General features: G+C 48.1%; 1 protein-coding gene across 1 annotated transcript; it reads left to right on the forward strand.

Moving 5' to 3' along the window:
* The first annotated feature begins 10,808 nt into the window (after positions 1–10,808).
* On the forward strand, positions 10,809–25,575 carry Themis2 (thymocyte selection associated family member 2). The gene is made up of 6 exons (XM_027399533.2): positions 10,809–10,938; positions 15,554–15,694; positions 19,520–19,930; positions 21,279–22,354; positions 24,138–24,288; positions 24,644–25,575. The coding sequence occupies exons 1-6, from the start codon at positions 10,809–10,811 to the stop codon at positions 24,751–24,753; spliced, it is 2,019 nt and encodes a 672-aa protein (XP_027255334.1). The 3' UTR covers positions 24,754–25,575.
* Positions 25,576–27,026: the final 1,451 nt, after the last annotated feature.

Consider the following 27,026-nt stretch of genomic DNA (forward strand, 5'->3'; position numbering starts at 1 on the left):
ATGTAACTCCAGTCCCATGGAATTTTCTGGACTCCTTGGGCACCAGGCATACATGAGATGCACACATTTGCATGCAGGGAAAACACCCTTATACCCAGAAATTTTTTGACAGTTTATTTATTTTGTGTATGTGTGCACACGGATGGCACAACAGGCATGCGGAAGATAACTTGCAGGGTTTCGATTTCTGTGGTGATTCATCATTTATGATTTATTAAAGCTTGACTGAGACACAAACAGCTGGCCTGAACAAGGGGGAGCACATGGACTCCAGACTGCTGTCTGGGAGGCCAGCATGCGACAGACCCCCGAACATGGATGTCAATGAGGAGACCTTGGCACTCTATGGGGCTCCCTGGTAGTGGATTAGTATTTTTCCCGGGTGTAAGAAGGGACTCTGAGAGCCCATCCCATGTGAAGGGATGATCTTTCGGCCTGGACACATGGGGGAGGGCCTAGACCCGGCCCAGGATGATGTGGTGGACTTTGGGGAGCCCCCATCGAGGGCCCTACCCTCCCTGGGGAGTGGGGGAGGGTTGCGGTGGGTGGCGTTGTGGGGGAGGGTTGGGAGGAGGAGAGGGAGAGGGAGAGGGAGAAGGGATTGACATGTGAAGCAAGCTTGTTTCTAATTTGAACTAATAAAAAATTAATTAAAAATAATTTTTAAAAAAGCTTGACTGAGGATCCAGAAAGCAAAGTCAGCCTCAAGCTATAGAGATCAGGCAGTGGTGACACACTCCTTTAATCCCAGCAGCCAGAAACTAGGAGGTGGTGGTACACACCTGTAATCCTAGGACTCAGGATTTAGAGATAGACGGATCTCTGTGAGTCAAAGGCCTTCCAGGTCTACACAAGAGTGAATCAGTCTAAAAGAGAATTATAGTACACACCTTTAATCCCAGCACTAGAGGGGTATAAAAGACAGGAGCAAGTACAGTAAGAAGCATTTTGTTCTCCAGCCACACTGAGGAGAGGCAGCTGTTAGACTTGGTGAAGAGCTCATGCATGGATCAGCCCTTTCAGCCTGAGCTGGAGGAGAGAGCTAGTGGCCAGCTGCTTTGCTTCCCTGATCTTCAGCTTGAACCCCAATATCTGTCTCTGGGTCATTTATTATTTCATGTTACAGATTTCTCCTTTTACCATGTAGGACCCAGGGCTCAAACTCAGATTGTCCAACTCTACCCCTTAAGCCATTTTGCCAATCCAAGGAAGATATTTCTTTATGCATTTATTTATTTTTGTAGGGCCAGGCACATGCCACAGCGCATGTGTGGAGGAGGTTAGAGAACAGCTTTCAAGAGTCGGTCAGTTTTCTCCTTCTACTTTGTGGGTTCTGGGAATCCAACTCAGGCTGGTTTGTTTTCAAAATGCTACTGGGTTCCTTTTGCATTGACCGACTTTTGCTGGGCATGGTTAATATACCCAGTGAGACTCCATTGAAGAAAACTAAGTTTGCATCCAGATGTCAATTGGAGATTGCTTCTTGGTTAGGAATAGGGTCCCTTCAGGCTTGAACCTGTGAGGCCCTTGTTAATCACACACATGGGAGGAGAAAGACCACCAACCGAAATCATCATGGCCAAATTAATTAAAACAAGCTTTTAAAAAAAATTGTGGCCTGGCCTTGGTGGTAAGAATTTCTATAGCTCAGGAGTCAGGGGTTTCCAGATGGGAGATTTGGTAGGCAAATAGTCAGGGTTACAGAAGCAGAACATGAGCATAGCAAGTCAGTCATAACAACCTCCTGAAACAAAGGCATGGTTTCAAAGTGGACACAACAAAGCAGTCCCAGCAAAGTGGTCACAAGATAGGGGTCATATCAAGGTGGTCATAACACGGTGGTCTCACTATGAAAGCTGTTGGGAGAGTTCAAATGTAACATTTTGTCTAGGTAGAGGGTAAGCTCAGTAAGTAAAACATTTATAAATGTAAGTATGAGGATAATAATGAGGAAAGAGTGATCCAGGGCAGAGCCAGAGGAGAGGGAGCAAGAGGCCCGTATACAGGAGGAAGCTTATGGTTGACCATTTTTGGAACTTGTCTCTAGGCTCCATCTCAAACAAGTTGGGGTTTGTTGGTGGGGAAGCAGCATTGTTTGTGGAGGAAGTCACAGAGCCTATATTGTAGCTGATGCTAATCTGAGGTTCTTTGGAGAGCTGTTGGGACACAGATCTCAGTGCAGCTGTTTCGGTTCTAGTCCCTAAAATGATGTCCAGAGTAACAAGAAGAGGCATGAGTGGACAGCTCAGTGGCCTGTTAGTCTACGGAGTGAGTTCCAGGATAGCCAGAGCTACACAGAGAAACCCTGCCTCAAAAAACAAACAAACAAAACAAAGAGCCACTGTCTTCTGGCCTCCAAAGGCCCTGCATGCACGTGGCGCACAAATAATAACACATACACAAAAGACCCATGCACATAAAATAAAAATAAAGGTTATTTTTTTTTTAAAGTCTGTGTGTGTACACGTGTGTCAGGCACCTACAGAGGCCAGAAGAGAGCATCAGATCCCCTGGAACTGGAGTTTGGATCCATTGTGGACCACGAATTGTGAGAGCTGGGAACCGAACCTGAGTCCTTGGCAAGAGCAGCAAGTGCTCTTAACCATGGAGCCCCCCAGTTCCTTCTTTTCTTCTCTCTCTTCTCTTCTCCTCTCCTCCCCTCTCCTCCCCTCCCCTTCCCCCCCCTCCCCTCCTCTCCTTTCCGCTCCTCTTCTCTTCTTTTCTGAGACTGTTTCACTATGTAGCCTTAGCTGGCTGACATAGAACCAGCTGTGCAGAGAAGACTGGGTAGACAGGGTTGGCTTCAATTTCTGTCTCCTGAGTAATGAGATTTTAAAGGTATTACCACCACACCAGGCTTTTCCCAGACCTTTATATATAAAGTTTTATTAAATACTTCTAGATTGCAAAAAATAAAAAAACAAAGTATAGTAAAATAAACATAACAAAATTTACAATTGTTTTTTTTCCGAGTTGAAGATTAGACCCAGGCCTTCAAAACATCCCTGCCAAGCTATGCCCTGCAACAGGGAAGTGCAAAATTATGTTCTGCAATACATCTCTAGAACTTTCTGTTCTTGCACAACTGAAATTCTTCCCCATTGAGCAGCGCTCCGCCCCATTCCCGCCTAAGCCTCTGCTTATCTGCACCCTGCCTTCTGTTTCTGTAGCTTCGACCACTGTGGCTTCAACCACTGCGGCTTCCCTGCAGCTTCCGCGTGTGAGTGGAGTCCCGTGCTAGTTATCTGTGGGCCTCGAGACTCATCCATGCTACCGATTTGATCCTTTCAACAGATTTGATTTTCCGCCACTATGTGTGAAGTCTACATTTTGTTATCATCTATCTCATCCACCAGCGCGTGACCCCTTCTCCTGCTGGCTGCTGTGAACATTCTGTGCAAATGTCTCTTGAAAAGCTTTCACCTCTTCTGTTTTAGATTTATTTATTCTATTTCTGTGTGCATGACTATTTTGCCTGTATGTATGTTTGTCTTGTACTGTATGTATGCATTGTACCATATATGTGCCCCGTGCCAGAAGAGGGCATCAGATCTCCTAGAACAAGAGTTACAGAGGGTTGTGAAACACCATGTGGATGCTGGCATCTGAACCCAGGTCCTCTGTGAGAGGTCTAAACTTCCTCCATTTTACAGCCCCACAGTATCTAAAACAATGATCCAAAAAGGGCAGTTGCTGGCACCTCTGACACAGGCTGGTCTCTGACTTGCCCAAATGTGCCCAAGTATGAAAAAACACAAACAAAAAGAAAATGTATTAAAGTAACTGCTGCTTGTTTGACCAATCCCGTTAGAAATGACGTAGCTGTTCCTGGAATTCCCCGAATGCTAGAATAATCACTCTTTGTCTTTACATACTATTTGAGTCTGGGGTCTTCCTACAACTATTATCAGACCCCTACACTCGGCATGAGCAGCAAATGCTCTTAACCACTGAGCAAATGCTCTTAACCCTTACTTTCAATTCTTTTGGGCTTTGTCATTCCTTTGTTGTTGATGTTTTTGAGTTTTTCTTCTGAGAGCTATCCTGGAATTCACTTTGTAGACCAGGCTGACCTCGAAATCAGAGATCCACCTGCCTCTGCCTCCCGAGTGCTGGGACTAAAGGCCTGCGCCACCATCACCACCACCTGGCTGTTGTTAAGATAGGGTTTTGTGCCCTGCATTGGTGGCACATGCCTTTAATCCCAGCACTTGGGAGGCAGAGGCATGCGGATCTCTGTGAGTTGGAGACTAGCCTGGTCTACAAGAGCTAGTTCCAGGACAGCCTCCAAAGCCACAGAGAAACCCTGTCTGGAAAAAAAACAAAAAAACAAAAAACAAAAAACAACATAGTTTTGCAATGCAGCCCAGACTGACCTTGAACATATGCTCCTGCCCAACCTTCAGTATGCTGAGATTAAAGGTGTGTGCTGCCAACTGGCACAAGAAGTATCTTTATAAATAAAAGACAATATTTATTATGATGGCATGTGTGTAGAGTGTGGGAAAGGAAGGCACCAGTAACATGGTGGCGTGTGGAGGTCAGAGGACCTCCACCTTATGTGGGTTCCAGGGATAGTACTCAGGTTGCCAGACTTGCCTAGCAATGATTTACCCTTGGAGCCGTCTCTTCAGCCACAAAAGTTATTATCATTTTTTTACTTAATCGCTGCTAAGAGGACAAGAGCCGCAGCTGCCTCCCTGAACCTCAGAAATGACGGGAAGGTTTGGGGTGGTAGGGAAATGAAATTTGACCCCTTCCTCAGAATGAGGCCCCTGTCTGGTACTGACAGGCTGCAGGAGTGCAATGCCTTCCCGAGAGGTGCCTCTGGCAGAGTGAGCAGGGATGTGGTTTCAGCCCGTTCCAGTTAGGGGTGACAGGTGCAATGAGTCCTCTGGACCAGGTGAGGATGCAGTGCTCTGGATTCTATTGGGCGCCACCAAAACAGGGAAGTAAAAAAAATCCCTCTGCACTCTAACCCACTTTCTCAGACCCAGTCATGGGTTTCACTTTGAGTTCCAGCTCTGCCCTTCCCCAAGGCCTCTGGCCTAGGCCCTGCCTCCAGTCCTGAGAAGCACCTGCCCAGCCCTTGCAAGTCAAATATCCAAATGGTATTTTACCATCATTACAGCGTGTTTGATTTACAAAAGAGCAGAGTTTATTTAGGTGGCAGCCAAGTGAAGACAGACTAGAGTCAGGGACTCTTCCAGGACAGTGATGGGAGAGGTGGTTGGTGGACAGGAAGTAATCTGTCAGTGTGAGTATATATGATACACTTCATTTCTGTTTTCCGTGTCCCTTGAGACAAGTGTTTTTTTCTTTTTCTTTTTTTGGTTTTTCCAGAAGGGCTTCTCAGTGTAGCCCTGGATGTCCTGGAACTCACTCTGTATATGAGGCTGGTCTCTAACTCATAGAGATCGCCTGCCTCTGCCTCCTGAGTGCTGGGATTAAAGGTGTGCACCACCTCGAGGAGCAACAGGTGTTCTCTGTGCTTCCAAACTTGGTAGTTCCAAAATGATTTATTTTTAAATTATGCATATGTGTATGGGTCTGTGTGTGTGTGTGTGTGTGTGTGTGTGTGTGTGTACGTGTGCACTTGCATGTGAGTACGTGTACCCCATTAACCAGAAGAGGGTTTCAGGTCCCCTGGAGCTGGAGTCACAGACAGTTCTGAGGCATTAGCATGGGTGCTGGGGACAGAAAAGCAGGTCCAAAAACAGAACATACTTTACTGCTGAGCCATCTCTCCAGCCCCTAAACATGGCAGTTTTTAAAATAACTAAAAGCAAGTAGACTTGATGGCGACTTACCTGTTTTTGTTGTCTATTTTTGGAATACTGGAGAGATGGATGAGCCCAGATCTCACTCATGCTAAGTAAGCATCCCACCTCTGAAACACATCCTAGCCAGCTCTGATTGCCGTGCCTGAGACTCTGGTTAACTCCAAGAGCCTCAAAAAGGACTTGTTGGGCTTTGAGAGACAGTGTCTCAGCCTGGCAGTGGTGGCACAAGACTTTAATCCCAGCACTCAGGCAGCAGATTTCTGAGTTCAAGGCCAGCCTGGTCTACAAAGTGAGTTCCAGGACAGCCAAGACTGTTACAGAGGGAAACCTTGTCTCAAAAAACAAAACAAGAGGGAGGAGGAGGAGGAGGAGGAGGAGGAGGAGGAGGAGGAGGAGGAAGAGGAGAAGGAGAAGCAGAAGGAGAAGCAGAAGGAGAAGGAGAAGGAGAAGGAGAAGGAAAAGAAAAATGAAGAGCCTGTCTCTCTGTAAAACTCTGGCTGGCCTTTAATTCAATCTGTAAACCAGGCTGTCCTGGAACTCACAGGTATCTGCCTGCTTTTGCCTCTCAAGTGCTGGGATTAGCTGCATGCCTCACCAGCCTTGCCAAAAATAAGTAACATATGCCATATATATTTTCAGGCAGGGTCTCATGTATCTCAGGCTGATCTTGAACTCACTGTGTAGTTAAGAATGACCCTGAATCCTGATCCTCCTGCCTCCATGCTTGGTGTATACAGTGCTGGGGATTAAACCTAGGACTTCCTGCATGCTGAGAAGAAAGAATTCTGCTACCTGAGCTACAAACCCAGCCACAAGAGGCATTATTGATTATTATTATTATTATTATTATTATTATTATTATTATTTTGGTTTTTTCGAGACAGGGGTTCTCTGTATAGCCCTGGCTGTCCTGGAACTCACTCTGTAGACAAGGCTGACCCCAAACTCATAGAGATCCACCTGTTTCTACCTCCTGAGTGCTGGAATTAAAGATTAAAGGCGTGCATCACCATGCCTGATTTTGTAAAGATTTGAGATGTCAGTGGTGTGTGTGTGCGTGCATGTGCAGAGGCCAGAAGATGGTGTCTTCTGGAGCTGTAGTTACAAGGAGTCCTGAGCTGACTGACTTGGGTGTTGGGACCTGTGACCGGTCCTCTGAAGAGCAGCCAGTGTTCTTACCACTGGGTCAATCCTCCAGCCCTAAGAATAATTGCCTTGTTTTGTTTTTTATGTAGTGGAATGGTTAAGACATGTCAGTACCTTTTAACCCTTATTCATTTTTATTTTGTGTGCATTGATGTTTTGCCTGTATGCATGTGTGAGGATGCCAGATCTCTCCAGGCCCCCAAGAAGAATTCTTTAGACTTGGAAATCTCTCATTCTTGGGGGTTTCTCTCACTTCTCCTTAATTTCTTGCTTTTCTGTGGTAATGAGTGACAAACCCTGCTTCTGCTTTTCATAAATAGTGGGAGGGAGGGCTGGAGAGATGGCTCAGTGGTTAAGAGCACTTGCTGTTCTTGCAGAGGACCCAGGCTGGGTTCTTAGCACCTACGCAGTGGTTCACAATTGTCTGTAACTCCAATTCCAGGGGATCTGACACACTCTTCTGACCACTGCAGGCACCAGACATGGCACAAGACACACATGGTGGTAAAACATATAAAATAAGTAAGTCTCAAAGGAATTTACTTTATTTCATGAGCATTGGTGCAGGTGTGTCAGATCCCCTGGAAATGGACAGTGGTGAGCCACGCTGCCCAGGTCCAGCCCTCAGCAAGAGAAGCCAGTGCTCCTAACCTTTGTCACGTCTCTCCAGCTCCCAACTTTCTGTGTGTGTGTGCGTGTTTTAAGTAAAGCTGGAAGCTGAATGTGGTAGCCCCAGGCCTGTGATCCTAGCACTTGGAAGACTGAGGCAGGAGAATCATTAGTTTCAGAGCAGCCTGAGCTACAAAATCCATCTTAAAAATAATAAAATAAAATGCAAAATGATTTTTAAAAGAAATAAAAAATAAAAAACAATCTAAAAACAGGAGAGTCAGGATAAGCTGCCTGTGGTTCTGTTTCGCCATCCCCCAGGCATCAGGAGCCCCCCTTCCCCTCTGCCTTGTTTTCCCTTCCTCCCCCCACCCCTCCTCTCCTCCCTCCCTCTTCCTCTCCTCCCTGTATCACTATTAGTGACCAGGCAGAGGGCCACAGTGTATCCGGGGTGGGCAAGGCAATATATCTTCTTCCTCAGACCCACAGGCTAAGGGTGTGCACCTCCTAGGAGACCCCAAACTACACAAGATAGCTGTGGCACCCTGTGTGGACTTGGAGTACTGTGGGGAGGCGTCTGGGCACATCGCAGCTGGGAAAGTGGCACAGTTTTTATCCATTTAACATCATCTTCCTGGCCTGAAGAAGTGGTCCATGCCTGTTATCCCAGAACCTGGGAGGAGGAGGCAGCCAGAGCCCAGGTTCTCACAGGAGCCGTCCTTAGCTGCACAGTGGGCTCAGGGTCAGTCTGGGCTACATGAGATTCTGCCTCAAAAACCCCAAATAGGATGTAGCTCACTTGGTGGACTGCTTGTCTCGAATTCACGAAGCCTGGAATTTGACCCTCAGCACCTCATAAAGTGAGTGTGGTGGCCACATAGCTTCCGGATGTGGAGGCAGGGAGACCAGAAGTCCAAGTCATGCTCAGCGACAGTAAGTTTGAGCACAATTTGTGCTAAGGAGACATTATCACACACCACCCACACATGCACACACACACACATCACACACACACCACCCACACATGCACACACACACACACACACACACACACACACACACACACACACACACACACACACACACACACACACACACACACACACACACACACACACACACACACACACACACACACACACACACACACACACACACACACACACCACACACACACACACACACACACACACCACACACACACACACACACACACACACACACACACCACACACACATGCACACACACACACACCACCCACACATGCACACACACACACACACACACATCACACCACATATGCACACACACACACACACACACACACCACCCACACATGCACACACACACACATCATACACACACACACCACACACACATGCACACACACACACATCACACACACCACCCACACATGCACACACACACACACACACACACCACCCACACATGCACACACCACACACACACACCACCCACACATGCACACACATCACACACACACACATCACACACACATACACACACACACACCACACACACACATCACACACCACCCACACATGCACACACATCACACACACACACACACACACCACACACATGCATCACACATCACACACACACATCACACACACATGCATCACACATCACACACACACAGACACACACATCACACCACACATACCCACATGCCACACAAGCACACACACACACCACACACACTACCCCCACACACACATGCCACACAAGCACACACACACCACACCACACACGCACCACACCCACATACCACACAAGCACACACACACACCACACTACACACACCACACCACACACACATACCACACCACACACCACACACACACACACACCTCACCACACATGCATCACACATCACACATACACCACACCACACATACCCACATACCACACAAGCACACACACACACACCACACCACACACACACACCACACCACACACGCATCACACCCACATACCACACAAGCACACACACACACACCACACCACACACACCACACACACCACACACACACACCATACCACACCCACATACCACACCACACACCACACACACACATACACACACCACAACACACACACACTACACAGGCACATGCACTCAAGAAGCACACACCACACCACACATGGACCACACACACATCACACACACACATATGCAAACACCACAACACACATATACACACCATACCATACACATAATACACCCCCCTCACCACACACACATGCACACCCACATACCACACCACACATACACACCACAAACATACACACCACAAACATACACACCACAAACATACACACACAAATCAGTCTTCTGGGTATCAAATTATCAAGTCTTGAACTTAAATCTGCATTATGGGGCAGAAGTCGAGGAAGGTATAGGAATTGTCATGGTTGGCTTTTTTTGTCAACTTGATCCAAGCTAGAAACCTAGAAACCTCAGTTAAGGAAATGCCTCCATCGGATTGACTGTAGACAAAACTTGTAGTGCATTGGTTTGACTTATGATTGATGTGGTTGTGTCCAGAACATGGGGTGGGGTAGTGCCGACCCTGGGCAGGCGGTCATGAGTTGTGTAAGAAAGCAAGCTGAGCCAGGCAGCGGTGGGACACCTCTTTAATCCTGGCGCTCGGGAGGCAGAGGCAGGCAGATGGATCTCTATGAGTTCGAGGCCAGCCTGGTCTATAAAGTGAGTTCCAGGACAGGCTCCAAAGCTACACAGAGAAACCCTGTCTCAAAAAAGAAAGGGAGAGAGGGACAGAGAGAGGGAGGGAGGGAGAGAGAGAGAGAGCGAGAGAGCGAGCGAGCGAGCGAGCGAGAGAGACAGATTTGTGTTCCGTTCCTCTTGTTCCTTTGTGGCCTCTCTATCAGTTCTAGCCTCCAGGTTGTGGTCTTGAATTCCTGCTCAGACTTCCCTCGTGATGGAGTGTGATCGCAGAGCTGTAAGCTGAAATAAACCCTTTCCTCCCCAAGCTGCTTTTGGCCGTGGTATTTTATCACAACAGGAGAAACTTTGACTAAGAAAGGATTCAATTTTAGAGATGAGGAGACAGGTCGGGGGATAAAGTCCTCACCAAGAGTTAGGATGTTAGTGATCACAGCTGGGCGCCTGCCAACAAGACTTAGGGGCGTGGGCGTGTGGGCGTGGCCTCTGCAGTGGGCGTGGGTTCCGGGCTCTGCTCTGCCCGCTGCAGACTCCGACATCTGAGCGCCAGCTGACGACCATGGAGCCCGTGCCGGTGCCCGTGCCGGTGCCCGTGCCGGTGCCCGTGCCGCTGCAGGACTTCGCGAGCCGCCTGGACCCCGCTTCCCTTCCGCGCGTGCTGCGGGTCTGCTCCGGAGTCTACTCTGAAGGTGAGCGGGCCATGGGGGAAGCAGCCAGGCACGCTGGATCATGCCTGTAGTCGCAACACTGAGGAGCTGAGGCAGGAGCACTGGCACAAATTTGGGGCTACTGGCCTGTATGGTGAGTTCCAGGTCAGTCTGGTACAGAGTGAGACCCTGAGGAAGTTGGGGTTTGAATTAGGATGCTGCCTCTTGCCCGAGCTTTATGAGTTCGCACCAAAAAACCGCCTCCTTGCACCTCGGCGTTGTTCCGTGGGTGATGAGAAGCCGTTGAGTTAGCACAGAAAATGGGGTGCAGCAAGGCAAGGACAACTGAACAATCTAGGAAACCCTGTCCCAAGCAGCAAGAACAATTGTAACAATAAATGGACAAATAAGTAAATGGAGCTCACTCCTCCACTGTGCTAGGCGGGCACTAGGGCGCTCGCTATAGTTTTGTTTAAGAGAGAGAGGATCTTGTTTTGTAGCCCAGGCTGGCCTCAGACTCGCAGTGATCCTTTTGCCTCTGCCTGAAATTGCCATGCCTGGGTTGCTGCTGCTCCCTTGTCTTTTTCCTACTCCTTTTTCTCCCTCGTCTCTAATCTTCTCTTCCTTTCTTCAGGGATCCAACCCAGGACCCTGAGCTCCAGCACTGAGCTCCATACACCCCAGTCCATTATTTAAGCACAGGCTTAGCCCTCCCACTGGGCTCTTTGCCTTCTGTCTCCCCGGCCCTCTTCCTAGATAGTCAGATAATGTCTTCGTTTCTCAGTTTGAATGGTCCTTCCTCCAGGAAGCCTTCCTGCTCCTTGCCTTGCACACCTACTTTTTGTTCACAGAGTTCCTGGTTCATAGCAGAGAAGAGATGGGCATATCAGGAACACAGTCCCCAGTTATGGCTCAAAACAGCGAGTGGCCAAGGATTGACCACTTGGGTAGGGGGAGGAGGAGAAGGGATGTAGGGGATGAGACACCCACTTGGCTGCTCTGTGGAGGGAGGAACCATAGCCCCAGTGAAAAGAGGGAGGCAGAGAAGAGTGGAGGTAGCTTGGGGAATGCAGACTCCTTCCTCAGAGAACAAGCCTCTTGTGAGCGCCTGTCTCATCCTGCTCTCCAGAGTGAGGGAACCTGACTCTGCCAGCAGAGTGTTCTGATGGCCAAGTGGATTCTAGACTAAGGAGGGCCTCCACTTCACAGTGGGTCTCTTGGGTCCACTGGAATCTGATGGGTCCCTGAAGCAGTCATCTGAGGTCTGTTTGTCCCTTCTCCAGCCTAGAACATCCTCCCGGCACCCCTTGCTCACCTCTGACACAATACTGGAGTTTCCTCATTTCTTCTGACCTGGGGTGGTGGGAAGTGGCTCAAATTGGGGTGACATGACCGAGACATATCACAGGCTGTGGATATGCAAATAAGGTTATGTGGAAGGTAGATGACCACAGGGGCAAGGGAGGGCAAAGTGTGGGAGAGTAGCTGACCATGTGGTTAGGAATTCCAGTTGTGGAGGTAAGTACCCTGGACTTGACACCCCCAAATTGACACCCAAGTTCTTCCTCCTGCCTCCCTCTCCCTCCTCCAACTCCCACATTCCCGCCATGCTGGAGACAGGTCCTGGATGTATACCCTAGACCAGCGCTCCAGCACTGAGCTAACTAACATCCTTAATTCTTTTTTGGTTTAAGACAAGCTCTTCCTGTGTGATTCAGACTTCTCCTGCCTAAGTTTCCGGAATGGTGGGGTTACTGATGTGTTTCTCCACCGTGAGTCTTACGAACTTTTGTTTACATTTATTGATTTGTTGTGTGTGGGAGGGGCTCACATGAGCCACAGTGTGCATGTGAAGGTCACAGGACAACTTTTGGGAGTCAATTTTCTGCCACTACGTGGGACTTGGGGATGAAAGAGTCTTTACCTGCCAGTATCTTACTGGCTTCTTTTTGATATTTTTGAGGCAGGGTTTCATGTAGCCTAGGCTAGCCTAGAGGTTTTTATTTAGCCCAGGATGATCTTCCTCTTTACTGATCCTTTGGAGGGGCTGACACCACTTCTCTGAGCTGTCATCTTTAGGAAAGAGAAACTGTCAAGCAAAGGGAAACTTCTGGCCCCTGTTCCCCAAAGGGCAGTCAAGCATCTTCAGGGTAGAGAAGCAGCAGCGCAGTTATGCAGGCAGGGCTGGTATTTTTAAATCCACGGCTAATTCAGGGCCAGGTATATATAGTCTCCCTGGCCGCAAGGTCCGCACCCTGACCTTGTAGCAGCTGTGTGCACTTTCCTGAGGGCTTAGAGTGGGGTTTACACTAGTTTCTCACGGCCATGTGAGCAGCCCTAACCCCCTACCGGGGCTGTCCTGGGGGAGGGGCTGTCAGGTGGCCTCAAGGCCCTTCCAGCTACAGTTTCCCATCCTCTGCCAGCTGGATGGGGACCTCCCTCCCCAGTGCACACGCTGGGCTGTGAGATCTTTACTGTGTGTCTTCCAGTGTTCTCCATGGCTTAGCCTTTCGTCAGGCGAGTGGGCTGCTGAATCTGGAGGTGGCTCAGAACCTCGATCTCCTCCACTTCCCCTAAGAGGAACTCACTGGGCTGGTGAGCTGGCTGGTGGGCAGGGTGGTGGGGTGGTCGCTGCCAACCCTGCCAACCTGAATTCAATCCATGAGTCTCACTGCAAGGAGAGAACTGGCTCCCAAGAGTTGCCCTGATTTCTACAACCATGCTGTGGAATGTACTCAAGATAAACCAAAAAGTTTGGAAAAAACCCAAAAACTTAAAAAGCAACTCATCTGGGCTGGGGGTGTGGCTCAATTGGTAGAGTGTTCACCCATGGTGCATGAACCCCTGGATTTGATTCCCAGTGCTGCTAAGAACTCGGCATGGTGGCACACCCCTTGTCATTCGGGTATTGGAAGGTAGAGGCAGAGGATCAGAAGTTCAGTGTCATCTTTGATATACAGAGTTCCCAGGCCAACCTGAACTACAGGAGAGCCTGTTTCAATAATAAGTAAATAAGTAAATGCAACTCACTAGTCTGAAGTAGAAAGCAGGTGCTGTGGAAGAACCACCTGGCCCTCTGTATCTATGTGTCATCTACTTACTCCAAGCCTGATGTAACTGTGAAGGGGAAGTGGGGCTTACTGGGCTATTTACTGTTTGATGGGTGGAAAACACCTTCAGAGGCTGTGGTGATGTTGAGAATGGACCAGCCCTGGCTGCACTTACTCTAGGAGGCATGAATTGGGAGAAAGGGAAGAATGGGCATCACCAGGGCTACCTCCCACGGTCAGCGGTGACGGCGTAAGCTAAGGATGGCCAGTTGAGCCAGCTGCCATTTGTTGTTATATTTTCTTTTACTCTAGCCCCACGTTGGAATGTCAAAATGTAGGTGTTATTTTTGTTTGTTTTTGTTTTTTATTCTTAGTTCTTTGCTGTTTGACTCTGGTCTTTTGAGGACCTGCCACCCAGCTCCCAAATAAATCACACACAGAGTTGTATTCTTATTTAATATGAATGCCTGGCCTTAGCTTGGTTTGTTTCTTCCCAGCCTTTCTAAACTTAAATTATCCCAGCTACCTTTTGCTTCTGGGATTTTCCTTTTCTTACTTCTATATATCTTATTTTCACTCTTACTCTGTGATGTATTTCCTGCTTACTCAGGTAACATTATATCCTTCTGGGATCTTTGGAGTTAAAGACAAGATGGTTATAGTTGCAGCTTTCCTTAGTTATGATAGAAAGCAAATTATGTGTAAAACTTTAGACTCACTAAGATAGGATAGATAATACAGTATTTTCTCTCAACACGCTAACTACAAGTGAACAGAATATTGTAAATATAATTCTTACTTGATAACTGTTTTTTGTTGTGTATAGTTTTACTATGTTAAAGTTAAAACCTTTCTTTTTATTTAGACAAAAAAAGTGGAAGTGTTGTGGAATATTAAAGGTGTGTTACCTTTGTTTATGCTGTGGAGCATTTGTTCAATAATGTAAAGATGTGTTGCTTTTGTTAATGCTGTATTTGTTTAACTCTGTGAAGCTGTGGTTCTTTGCCTGTCTAAAACACCTGATGGTCTAATAAAGCACTGAATATAGCAAGGTTGGGCGATGCTGATAGGCAGAGAGTATAAATAGAAGGAAGAGAATGAGCAAGAGGAGCTAGGTAGGGCCAGCCTGTACACCCTGCCCGGCCCAGCCAGCCACAAAGTGGGAGTGACAGTAAAATACACAGAAGTAAGAAAAGAAAAAAAGCCCAGAGGCAAAAGGTAGTCGAGATCATTTAAGTTTAGAAAAGTTGGCAAGAAAAAAACAAGCTAAGGCTTACATACAATAAGTAACAATAAGATTCTGTGTGTGATTTATTTGGGAGCTGGCCCTCAAAAGACCAAACAGTCAAAGAGCAAAGAACTAAGAAAAAGAAAAAAAAAAAAAAGAACTACACCCTTTATCAAGGAAAGGCAAGGAAGAAAATGGAGGCTTCAGCATGGGGTATTTACACATATGCAGGAACCTCCGGTTCAGTGCTCAGTTATCTGAAAGAGAGAAAGACAATCAGGCTGCAGGGACAGCTGAGCAGAGTTTGTGGGGAACAGGGCACAGGCCAACCGGGGCTTGGCCTTTGCCAAAAATAGAAACTGAGTGTGTCTCTCCACAGGTTCCATCTATGAGCTTTTTGGGAATGAGTGTTGCCTCTCCACAGGGGACCTGATCAAGGTCACCCATGTTCACCTCCAGAAGGTGCTCTGTGAGAACCCAGAGACGGGTCAGACCTTGGAGCTCAACCCCGACTTCTCAGGTAAGGTGTGCACCTGTCCTGGCATCCTGTAGGCATAGCTTCAGCGGCCTGTGGGTGCGTTTGCCACTCCGGGTATTACTCCCGGCCCTCTGGCTTTGCATATAAGGGTGACATGTCTACTGTTTATGTAGCTTCAAGGCCAAGGATACATTCTGGGTGCATCCTTGAGGATGTCCTGAGCCTTGCAGAGTGAGTTCTAATTGGTCGTATATCTGGGTAAATGCTGAAAGATCAGAGAAGTAAAGGAGCCAGCTACTAGGGAGACTACTTACCTCTACTGAATCCTCAGATGGAAGGGGTTGAGCTCCTGTCTCTACGAATCCTCAGACTGAATGGGCCAGAGATCCTGTCTCCACCCTCGTTCTATTCCTATCTCCACCCCCCTAGTACTGGGATTAAAGGTATGTGCCTCCCAAGTACCGGGATCAAAGGCAAGAGATGCCAAGTGCTGGGCTCAATGGTGTGGGCCACAATGCCTGGCCTCTATGGTTAACTTTGATCTTCAGGCACAAACAAAATATCACCACAGAGCCTGGCATGTCCCTGCCCTCTTCTGATCACATCTGCCCCTAGGTCTTCAGCTTTTTTTTTTTTTTTTTTTGAGACAGGGTTTCTTTGTGGCTTTGGAGGCTGTCCTGGAACTAGCTCTGTAAACCAGGCTGGTCTCGAACTCACAGAGATCTCCTGCATCTGCCTCCCGAGTGCTGGGATTAAAGGTGTGCACCACCACCACCACCACCACCACCACCACCCAGCTGGTCTTCAGCTTTTGATCTCTATTTGCTCATACATCCATTCATCAAAGATCTAATGACACCCATGTGTGCCAGGCCCAATGGGGAGCTGGGTGTGTGGACCAGAATGAACTATGCCCTTCTGGAGTGGCAGTGAGAGAAGGCAAGGGTCCATGAAGCAGGCACCAGCTCAGCATGGGGTGGCCTGCACTCCAGGCTCTACAGATCCAGGAGTAAGAGGTCCCCAGATAAGGGAGTTGGCATGTGCCCATTTGGTGCCTAAGAAATCCCAGGAGAAACAGGTGTGGTGACATTCCTGGATTCTAGCACAAGGGAGGTAGAGGCTAAAGATCAGGAGTTCGAGGCTAACCTTAGCTACCTAGCAAGTCTAGGATGCATAAGATACTGTCTCAAAAGGGGTCAGGGCCTGAAGATGCCACTCAGTTGGTAGAATGCTTCCCGAGTGTACATGCAGTCCTGGGTTCTATCCCCAGCACTGCCTAAACCCGCTGAGGTAGTGGCACATGCCTGTAATCCCAGGATTTAGACAGTGGAGGCAGGAAGAGCAGAAGTAGGTCTCACACCTTGGAGATGATCAGCAGCAGACACTTGCTGCCAAATTTGATGATTCAAGTTCAATTCCCGGAACCTACATGGTAGAAGTCGTCCCCATGTGACCTCCACACATGGGTGGTAGCATGCTCATGCATACATAGTCTGACCTCCACGCGTGTGCCGTAGATGCACGTACCTACGTGTATACACTAGATAAATGTGATTTATTTTATTTCATTTCATTTTTTTTTTTTGAGACAAGATCTTGCTATACAACCTTAGTTGACCTTGAATTTACTCTGTAAACCAGGCTGGCCTCAAACTCATAGAGATCTGCCTCCCTCTGCCTGCCGAGTGCTGAGACTAAAGGTGTGCACCACCATGCCTAGCTTAAATGTGATTTTTAGAAAAAGATTTATTTATTTATTATGTATAGTGTTCTGCCTGCAGGCCAGAAGAGGGCACCGGATTTCATTACAGATGGTTGTGAGCCACCATGTGGTTACTGGGAATTGAACGTAGGACCTCTCTAGAAAAGCAGCCAGTGCTCTTAACCTCTGAGCCATCTCTCCAACCCAAATGTGATTTTTTTTTAACTTAAAAGAAAATTAGGCTGGGTGGTGGTGGCACACGTCTTTAATCCCATCACTCAGGAGGGAGGCAGAGGTAGGTGGATTTCTGTGAGTTGGAGGTCAGCCTGGTCTACAAGAGCTAGTTCCAGGATAGCTAAGGCTACACAGAGAAACCCTGTCTCAAACCCCTGCCCAGTCCAAAAAAAAAAAAAAAAATTAAAGATCCCTGTAGATTCCAAGACCAGCCTGAGATCCATGAAACCCTGTCTCAAAAACAAGCAAGCTAGCCAAGCAAGCAGAAAAAGTAACCCCCAAGAGGCTTGTTATTATGGAACAGGAGGTGTCTTGTCTGTGGCTGGGAGCAGCCTGGGTGGCCTCAGCATCCTCCTCTATTATGAACCCTTGGACTTGATGCTAGATTTGAAGAAGTAACATGTGTAAATATAGAGTAGAGGGGGTACATCCTGAACACACAGACACACAGACACACAGACACACAGACACACAGACACACACACACACACACACACACACACACACACACACACACACACACACACACACACACAGACACACAGACACACACACACAGACACACACACACACACACACACACACACACACAGACACACACACACACACACACACACAGACACAGACATACACACACACACACACACACACAGACACAGACACACACACAGACACATATACACACAGACACACAGACACACAGACTCACACACACACACAGACACAGACACAGACACATATACACACAGACACACACAGACACACACATACACGCACACAGACACAGACAGACACACAGACACACACACACACACAGACACAGACACATATACACACAGACAACACACACAGACACATACACAGACACACACAGACACAGACATACAGACACGCAGACACAGATATACACACACACAGACACAGACACGCAGACACAGACACACACACACACACACACACACACACACACACTCACACACAGAAGCTTACAGCGGGTGGTGGTGGGAGATGAGCAGAAATAGACCCTCTAGTTAGACTGACACTTTCTCTGGTGAAGTGCTGAGGAGCCTGGGGCTTTTCCGCTATTCAAATGAGGTGATTCTCCTGTGGATTTTTTGTTTTTCGAGACAGGATTTCTCTGTGGCTTTGGAGCCTATCCTAGCACTTGCTCTTGTAGACCAGGTTGGTCTCAAACTCACAGAGATATGCCTGCCTCTGCCTCCCTAGTGCTGGGATTAAAAGTGTGAGCCACGACACTAGGCCATATGGAATATTTTTAGCTCAGGGGGTCTAGCTCAGGGCCTCTCACATGTTAAGTGAACACTGTATCTCTGATCTCAGACCAATATTTTTGTAGGATATCCTACAGTCTAGGCTTTGTGATATTTTCTTGATTAGGTTTGTGTTGTGAGTTTGGGACAGGAAACCATTGTTTCCAGAAGTTGGGCAATGGACCAGCCTGGTGGCAGAACGTCTGGGGACCACAGGAGTGTGGGAGAGCAGTCACATGGTCCTGGCAGACCAACTGAGGGGTGGGTATCAGAGGGCACCTGGGATTCTAATTTGGGAGAAAGACTCAGGATGGGGAGAGACACTAGATGTGTGGGCTTGGAGCTATAGGGGAGGTGTCTGAAGGAAAAAGTGATGGGTTGGCCAAGTTGGAGACAGAGGTCAGAAAAGAGGCAAAGCATGGTGTGTGTGTGTGTGTGTGTGTTAGAGAATGTGCCCTTATTCTCTTCTTTGTGTCTCTGGTCACATCCCTTGTGTCACCATTCCTGTTCCTCACAATCTTCCAGCCTCCGTCCATAGATGCCTCAGGATGTCCAGATGCAGGCTCTAGGAGGGACTCTGGCTGGCTTGTCTGTAGAACCTGGCCCAGCAAAAGGTTGCCCTTCCCCCATCCCCCCCTCCCCCACTGCTGACTCCCACAGGCCTCTTCAGTACACTCACCAGCCTGCAGAGCTACAGAACCCTGGAGGAGCTCATCTCTGCCATGCCCCAGACCTCCACACAGTGGCCCATCTACTTCAAGTCAACGGAAAGAATTATTACGGAGGCCACGGTGGTGCCTGCGGATCAGCTGCTCAGGCTCGAAGCTGTGGAGATACATCATGGGACCCACTATGCATGCTGTGTCCAGGACTCAAAGGCCCAGGAGATCATCCATTATCTGCCCCTTTCCCAGAAGGGACCCTTCTGGAGATGCAAGCCTGCTGCCCCTCAAACCCTGCTCCAAATCCTGCAGGATCCAGCTATGCAGGGCCTTATGCTCACCTGCCCCTGCCTACCCTGGCGCTCCGTGATCCTGAAGTCCCAGTATATGCTCCAAGCCGTGATGCACAGTGAGTTACCTGGGCAGGTGGGCAGGCAGGAGTAGAGTGGTTGGGAGCTGGACAGTTCAAAGATACCCCTGACCCTGTGCACAGCCTGGGGCTCCAGCTTGTTTATCCAGTGTCTGCCACGTAACAGAATACAGATGCCCAATGAAACAGGAAATAATGGCATAAGAAGAGATAGGAAAATAGAATGAACACACCCAAGGTCCCTCATGCTTTACAGAGTTGGCCAAGGTTAGATTCCACACTAGCCAGGGCTACATAGATGCTGTCTCAAAACTGCAAAAACAAAACAATTAATTAATTAAAAGGGGGATTAGCAAGGTAGCTTAGTGCATAAAAACATTTGTTGTGAAAATTGTCCTCTGACCTCCATGTTAGCTTTGGCATTTGTATACACACACACACACACACACACACACACACACACACACACCCCAATAATAAAATTATATATATATATATATATATATATATATATATATATATTTAAAGAAGTAAGAGTGGGGTTGCAGAGATGGCTTGGTGGTTAAGAGAACTGACTGCTCTTCCAGAGGTCGTGAGTTCAATTCCCAGCAACCACATGGTGGCTCACAACCATCTGTAATGAGCTCTGTTGCCCTCCTCTGGCCTGCAGGCAGTCATTCAGGCAGAACACTGTATACATAATAAATAAATCATGAAAAAAAAAAAAAAGCAGGAGTGGGACAGTGAGATCTCAACGCCTGGCTCAAGGGCTTTATATTTATTTTAATAAGGAGCTCTTAAAATGATTTTATGTGTATGGGTGTTTGGGCTGAATGTCTGTCTACAGCATGCAGCATGTTCATGCCTGGTGCCCACGGAGGTCAGAAAAGGGCATCAGATCCACCTGGAACTGTAGTTACCCTGTCAGGCAGCTCACAGCCTCCTGTAATGCCAGCCCCTGCAGGATCCAACTCCTCTGGCTCGGCCTCTGTGGTCACCTGCACTAACATGCACATACCTATACACAGTTATAAGTAATAAAAACAAATATAAAATTTTAAATTAAGGGCTGGAGAGATGGCTCAGAGGTTAAGAGCACAAGAGATCTGAGATCTGGTACCCTATGCTGGCATGCAGGCATACATGCATATATATGTAGGCAGAACACTGTATACATAATAAATAAGTCTTTTAAAAATTTTTTAAATTAAAAAATTAAGAGACAAAAAAGAGGTTGAAAAAAGATTGGGCTAAAAAAAGATTGGGCTAAAAAAATCTAGTACAGAAGGAAAATGATTGTGGGAAAGAAAAGATGAAATAGACTCAAAGCTGGGGTGGGGGCCACCACGGGGTGCTATGCTGTACCCGACCGCCCCTCTCTCCACAGTGCGCCCCACCATCGTCAAGATACCATCCACCCTGGAGGTGGAGGTAGAAGATGTCACCGCCTCCTCCCACGATATCCATTTCATCAAACCACTGCTGCTCAGCGAGGTCCTGGCCCAGGGTGGCCCCTTCCCTATGTCCACAGAGATCCTGGAGGTTCCTGAGGGCCCTCCCATCTTCCTCAACCCATGGGTGGGCTCCCTACGCAAAGGCCAGAAGCTCTGCATCTACGGGCCAGCCTCGCCACCCTGGCGGGTCGTGGCCATAAGCAAGAGCCGAAGGGTTCCCAGATACTTTATTCTCTCTGGGGCCTACCAGGGCAAGCTGAGGCGGAGGCCCAGGGAGTTCCCCACGACCTATGATCTTTTGGGTGCTCTCCAGCCAGGCCGACCCCTCCGGGTGGTGGCCACAAAAGACTGTGATGGGAATGAAGAGGAGAATCCTGGATTTTCTTTCCTGGCTGTGGGGGATCGGCTGGAGGTGCTGAGGCAAGGCCAGGTCCTTGGGACACAGGGCCAGGACATAGATGTCTTGGTATGTCAGCGGCTGAGTGAGCAGGCAGGGGAGGAAGAGGAGGAAGAGGAAGAGGAGGAGGTAGAGAACAAAGAACAGATTCTGCTGCCCCTCTACCTCTCTGGTGCCTTTGTGGAGGAGGTGAATGATGGCCGGCGCTATAGCCTAGTAGATCTCACTGCCCAGTTCTCCCTGCCCTGTGAGGTCAAGGTGGTGGCCAAGGATGCCCAGCACCCCACTGACCCTCTGGTCTCCTTCCCGGGCCTGCGGCTGGAAGAGAAGATCATGGAACCCTTTTTGGTGGTCGGCCTGGACTCCCAGCCAGAAATGTGCTTTGAGATCCCTCCTCGGTGGCTGGACCTGACTGTGATGGAAGCTGAGGGGCAGCCAGGCCAGGTGGCTGAGCCACGCTCTGTGGCGAGGGTGGAGGAACTGTCCGAAGCCTTCTACTACACTCTCCGGAAGCTGCCAGCCTCTGAGAGCCAAGCTCCCCCGCCCAGGCCCCCAAAGAGCAAGGGTGTCAGTGAGCAGAGAATAGAGAGCTGCAAGGCGGCCAGTGGGAAGGTACGAACAGCACCTAACAGTCAGCGAGGGGTCACCTGTGCGGCTCACCCTGCACCCTTTCCTCGCTTTTTGCCTGCCATGATCCTCTCCCTCAATTGTATTGAACTTGCGGCTCATTAAGTTCTAATCTTTGTACCAATCATTCATATTCAGGCCTCATAATCTTAAAGTTGGTGTGAGTATCTGTGTTTTCTGATGGAGAAAATGAGGACTGAGACTCTGGCTTGCCCCTCAAGTTGGAGTTACTAAATGGACTTGAGTGTAGACATTCTAAGTTTCTGGTGCCTTTGCTGTCACCTTGCTGCCACTCCCATGTGGAAGGAACCTCTGTTCTTACAATAGCTCTTAGGATGGCCTCCTGTCCTGGTTTGTTTTATGTGGCTGTGATAAAATGCCCTGAACCAAAGCAACATAGAGGAGGCGGGTTTGAGTTCACAATCCCAGGTTATAGCCTTTCACTGCAGGGAAGTCACAGAGATGGGCTTGAGACAGCTGGCATTCGACGTCCAGTCAAGAGCAGAAAGAAGATGATAAATGTATACCGCCTACTAGCTTTCCTGATGACTTTCTTTACTTCTATACAGTTCAGAGTCCAGCATAGAGAATGGGAGTCACCTACAGTGGGCTTGTTTGTCCAACACTGATTGGCAGGCAAGACAATCCCCCATAGACATAACCACAGGCCAACCTGATCTAGATAATTCCTCATTGAGACTCTCTTCCTAGGTAGTACTAGGCTGTGTCAAATTGACAGTGAAAACTAACCAGCATAGCTCTGAAATCTTTCTCTGGTTGCCTGCTGCACAGTTCTGAAACCTTCAGTGAGTCCACACGGCATCAGAGTCCTTCATTAATTGATAACAGTCTGGCATTCCTAGGCTACCTCCCACCACTTTGTGTTCCCAACTCCAGCCACAGAAGGGCTCTGGGTTGGCACATGGATCTAGTATGGGTCACAGAATTCACATAGCCCATACTAGAACTATACCAGACCCTTAAGAGAGCTGGCCCTGTTCTCTTTGTCATCTTACTACTGTGTCCATAGATTGGAGATATGTCATTTTCAATCACTATATTGTAGTCTCTCTGCCTAAGAAGAGTTGGGCAGGATAAGGGGGTGGAGGGCAGAGAGCAGAAATTCCACGTCTCCAAGACTGGTGGGCACTGCTGAATAAGCCAGGGGAGTCAAAGATGGGAGAGTGGGGATGCAGGCCCCAGCTACCCCTCTGAGCGTCTTTCTTAGTGGTAAACCTAAGAGGACTTCCCCTGCAAGCCCTTGTGGTAGCCACTTCCTGTTTGTCTGTAGCATGTTTCTTGGTGGCTGACCCCACCTATTCTCACAATGCCCCTCCCCTGTAGCACACTCTCCTCTCTCCAGCTGAGGCAAGTCACCTGAGCTCATATAGATAGGAGATGGCAGGGCTGGGTTTGAACTCGGCCCTGATTGCAGTGCCTGTGTGCCTGAGTGACCTATCTGAAGCATGTTTTGTGAACACAACAAGCATACTGTTTTGAGAGCTCAGGAGGCCTGCATTTATTATCATGTAATCTTGTGACAGTGGGAGTTAAAAAGATGAGTCCTGAGGAGCTTCAGTCTCACGAGGAACTCCTGCTCTAGAAGCCTGACCCAGAAAAACAGACAGCAAGTGGCACTGTTGGCAAACTCCATCTCATGGGCTTGACAGCTGATCTCGTACCTTTTCTGATTTCTAATTTTGGGGTTTTTTTTGTTTGTTTGTTTCTTTTTTTTTTTTTTGATTTGTTGTTTTGCCTTCCTTCTCAGTCTCAAGTTATAGGACAACAGCAATCCTACCCACAGCCTGAACCCAAGGCGAAGACTTTGCAGGAGCTCCCCAAGGACAAATCAAATCTGTACAGCAAGGTTTCTGTCCACAAGAAAGACCTTAAATCCAAAACTCAAACACAGGATCCAGGTAAGTCCTTTGGCGCATCAGGCCCCTCTCCCACCTCTGCTACCTCTGCCCAGGGGGACCCTACTGTGGCTCTAGTTTGAGAGACAGCCAAGCTTGTATGGAGTGGGTCAGGTGGAAAGGTCTCTATCTAGTCTTTCTCCCTAGACTCCACATCCTAGCAATGAAATGAATCCAGTCCCAGATACAGTGTCCTCCTATGACAAACTGAACAAGCTGTAGTGTTCAAAGAAAATGAATTGTGGTTTCTGGGCCATAGAGTTCGACTAAGCACTTCCCTGTTCATGGGAGGAAACTGAAAAGGGGAACTAGCCTAAAGACAAAGATCTGAATGACCTGGCTTTCTTTTCTTCTTCAGTGCTGAGCATACAACCCAAATCCTCGAGCACATTGGGCAAATATTCTATCACTGAGTCATATCCCCTGCCTGACTCAGATATTGACTACCACGACTATGAAGAAATCTGAGGCGCTGAGGAAGCCACAATTCCCAGCTGCTGCTGTACCTGAAGTTGGGATACCAGCTAACTCTTGGGAGACCTGGAGCCAAGTCTCCAGGGACTCAGACACAGATGGGCACAGAACCGAAATGGGACAGACACTATCCCTAGCTCTTTTGGGTTCCAGATTCCTGCCTCTGCCTGGTCCCAGGTTGCATGTGATATTCTCACCAATGCTTAGGTGTCCAGAGAAGCCATTGAGTTCTGTTCATTCCTGTGTTCATCAGTTGCCCCACAACTGGGCACAGAGAAGAATCAGGCTTCAGCAATGCCTGCCTCCTAGGAAAGTGAACTCAGTCCTCATTGCACACCTAGTGCTTGGCACCTCCTTTGTCTGCTCTCCCACTTCTGCAGCCCAGGCTCCGGGCCTGGGGCAGACGGTATTCTCATGTTGGTAGCACCTAGTCAAAGGGCTTGTGTGAATAAATGTGGGGATTTGCCTCCAAGAACAAAATCTTAGGAGGAGAGCTAATTTACAAAGATAGAAGGGCCAGAGAGATGGCTCGGTGATTAAGGCCCTTTGCTACTCTTGCAGAGGACCCAAGTTCAGTTCCCAGCAAGTACATCAGGTAGCTCATAACTGCCTGTAACTCCAGCTCCAGGGCATCCAACACCTGCTTCTGGAATCTGTGGGAACTGCACTCATGTGTGACCACACACACACACAAATAAGACACAATTTAAAAAGCTTAAAGCTGGGTTTGGTAGTATACAACTTTAATCTCAGTACTCTGGTGGAAGCAGAGGCCAGTCTGATCTACGTATTTATTAAGAAAAAAAAAAAAAAAAAGCAAACTATGGAGACCCAAAGCTGTGGAAACCTGGCATGCTTTTTAAAAATTATTTATTTTTATTATTTTATGTGCATTGGTATTTAGCCAAATGTATGTCTGTGTGAGGGTGCCAGATTCCCTGAAACGGGAGTTAGACAGGTGTGAACTGCCATGTGGGTGCTACGAATTGAACCTAGGTCCTCTGGAAGAACAGTCAGTGCTCTTAACCACTGAGCCATCTCTCCAGCCCCTTGGCATGCTTTGAGTGGTACTGTGTGACTTTAATCCCAGCACTGGGGAGGCAGAGGCAGGCAGATCTCTGTGAGTTTGAGACCAGCCTGGTCTACAAGAGCTAGTTCCAGGACAGCTTCCAAAGCCATAGAGAAACCCTGTCTTGAAAAACAAAAAAGGAGAGGGCTCCAAAAGGCAAGTCTAATTAGGTTCCCAGCATACCATTTACCAAATGCCAATTTCAGCGACTTCTTTCACCTTAGGCTTTAGTCTCATGACATTGTTCTAAGGATCAACTGAGGTATGTGCAAGGCATTTAGTACCTGTACTTGGCATTCACTGTTAGTATTGCTGTTAACCAAGCCACACTAGCACATCACACAGCTGTGTCTCCAGTCTCTGGTTTCTATGCTTGCAGTCTCATCATGGAATTCACTGAATTTAAAAAAAAAAAAAAAAAAAAAAAAAAAAAATGCTGCCAGGAGGTGATCACACATACGCAAAACTGACTCCTTGGACTCTAGGCCAGACAGTGCTTTGAGTGGTTAGACAGCCACTCTGTCCAGAGGCAGAGATAAGAGGATAAATACAAACCTCAGTTCGTGCAAATTCTAGGTTGGTCTAGGCATGATGGATGAGGCCATCATCATATCCTGGGAAATGTAGAAACTGTAAGCTGGACACCAGAGAAGATGGAACAGATAAAAGGATGCTCAGTTTACAGCTGATGTGAGACTGGGTCCAATTTGATCCCCGGCACTGCACCTGTGTGTGCTCCTGAGTCAGCTCCTCTCTGGGCTGCCTAGACCTGTTCTTGCAGGTCCTCTGACCTTGAATGGAGTTCTCCAGGTGATTCCTACAGGCTGCTGCTGGCCAGTCCCAACTGTAGGCACCTCTCCCACCAATTTCTACCCATCTCTCTGCAGAAGCCAATGTTCACTGCACTGGAAGACCCAGGGACAGACAATGGAGAGAAGCAATAAGCAAGATCTTTGACAGAATGTTCCTTCCTGGCCCTGAACTACCAGAGAGCAGACCAATATACAAGGTGTCTCTAGTTTTCACTTCCAGTATATGCTCAATCTTGGCACAAAATTGAGTAAGTCACGAAAAGAGGCTACCAGTTTCTATGAAATAGGATTTCCAGGGCTGGAGAGACAGCTCAATGGTTAAGAGGACTGAGCTTTCTTATAGAGGGCCCAGGTTTAGTTGCCAGCACCCACCCAGCTGCTCATAA

The sequence above is a fragment of the Cricetulus griseus genome, chromosome 2 (genome assembly GCF_003668045.3).
Source record: "Cricetulus griseus strain 17A/GY chromosome 2, alternate assembly CriGri-PICRH-1.0, whole genome shotgun sequence".
NCBI lineage: Eukaryota > Metazoa > Chordata > Mammalia > Rodentia > Cricetidae > Cricetulus > Cricetulus griseus.

Excerpts from the sequence above, each read along its gene's own strand:
- Themis2 (XM_027399533.2), top strand. The coding sequence starts at position 10,809 with ATGGAGCCCGTGCCGGTGCCCGTGCCGGTGCCCGTGCCGGTGCCCGTG. Across the intron at positions 22,355-24,137 it reads GCAAGGCGGCCAGTGGGAAG|TCTCAAGTTATAGGACAACA; the intron begins GTACGAACAGCA and ends CTTCCTTCTCAG. Across the intron at positions 24,289-24,643 it reads AACTCAAACACAGGATCCAG|TGCTGAGCATACAACCCAAA; the intron begins GTAAGTCCTTTG and ends TTTCTTCTTCAG.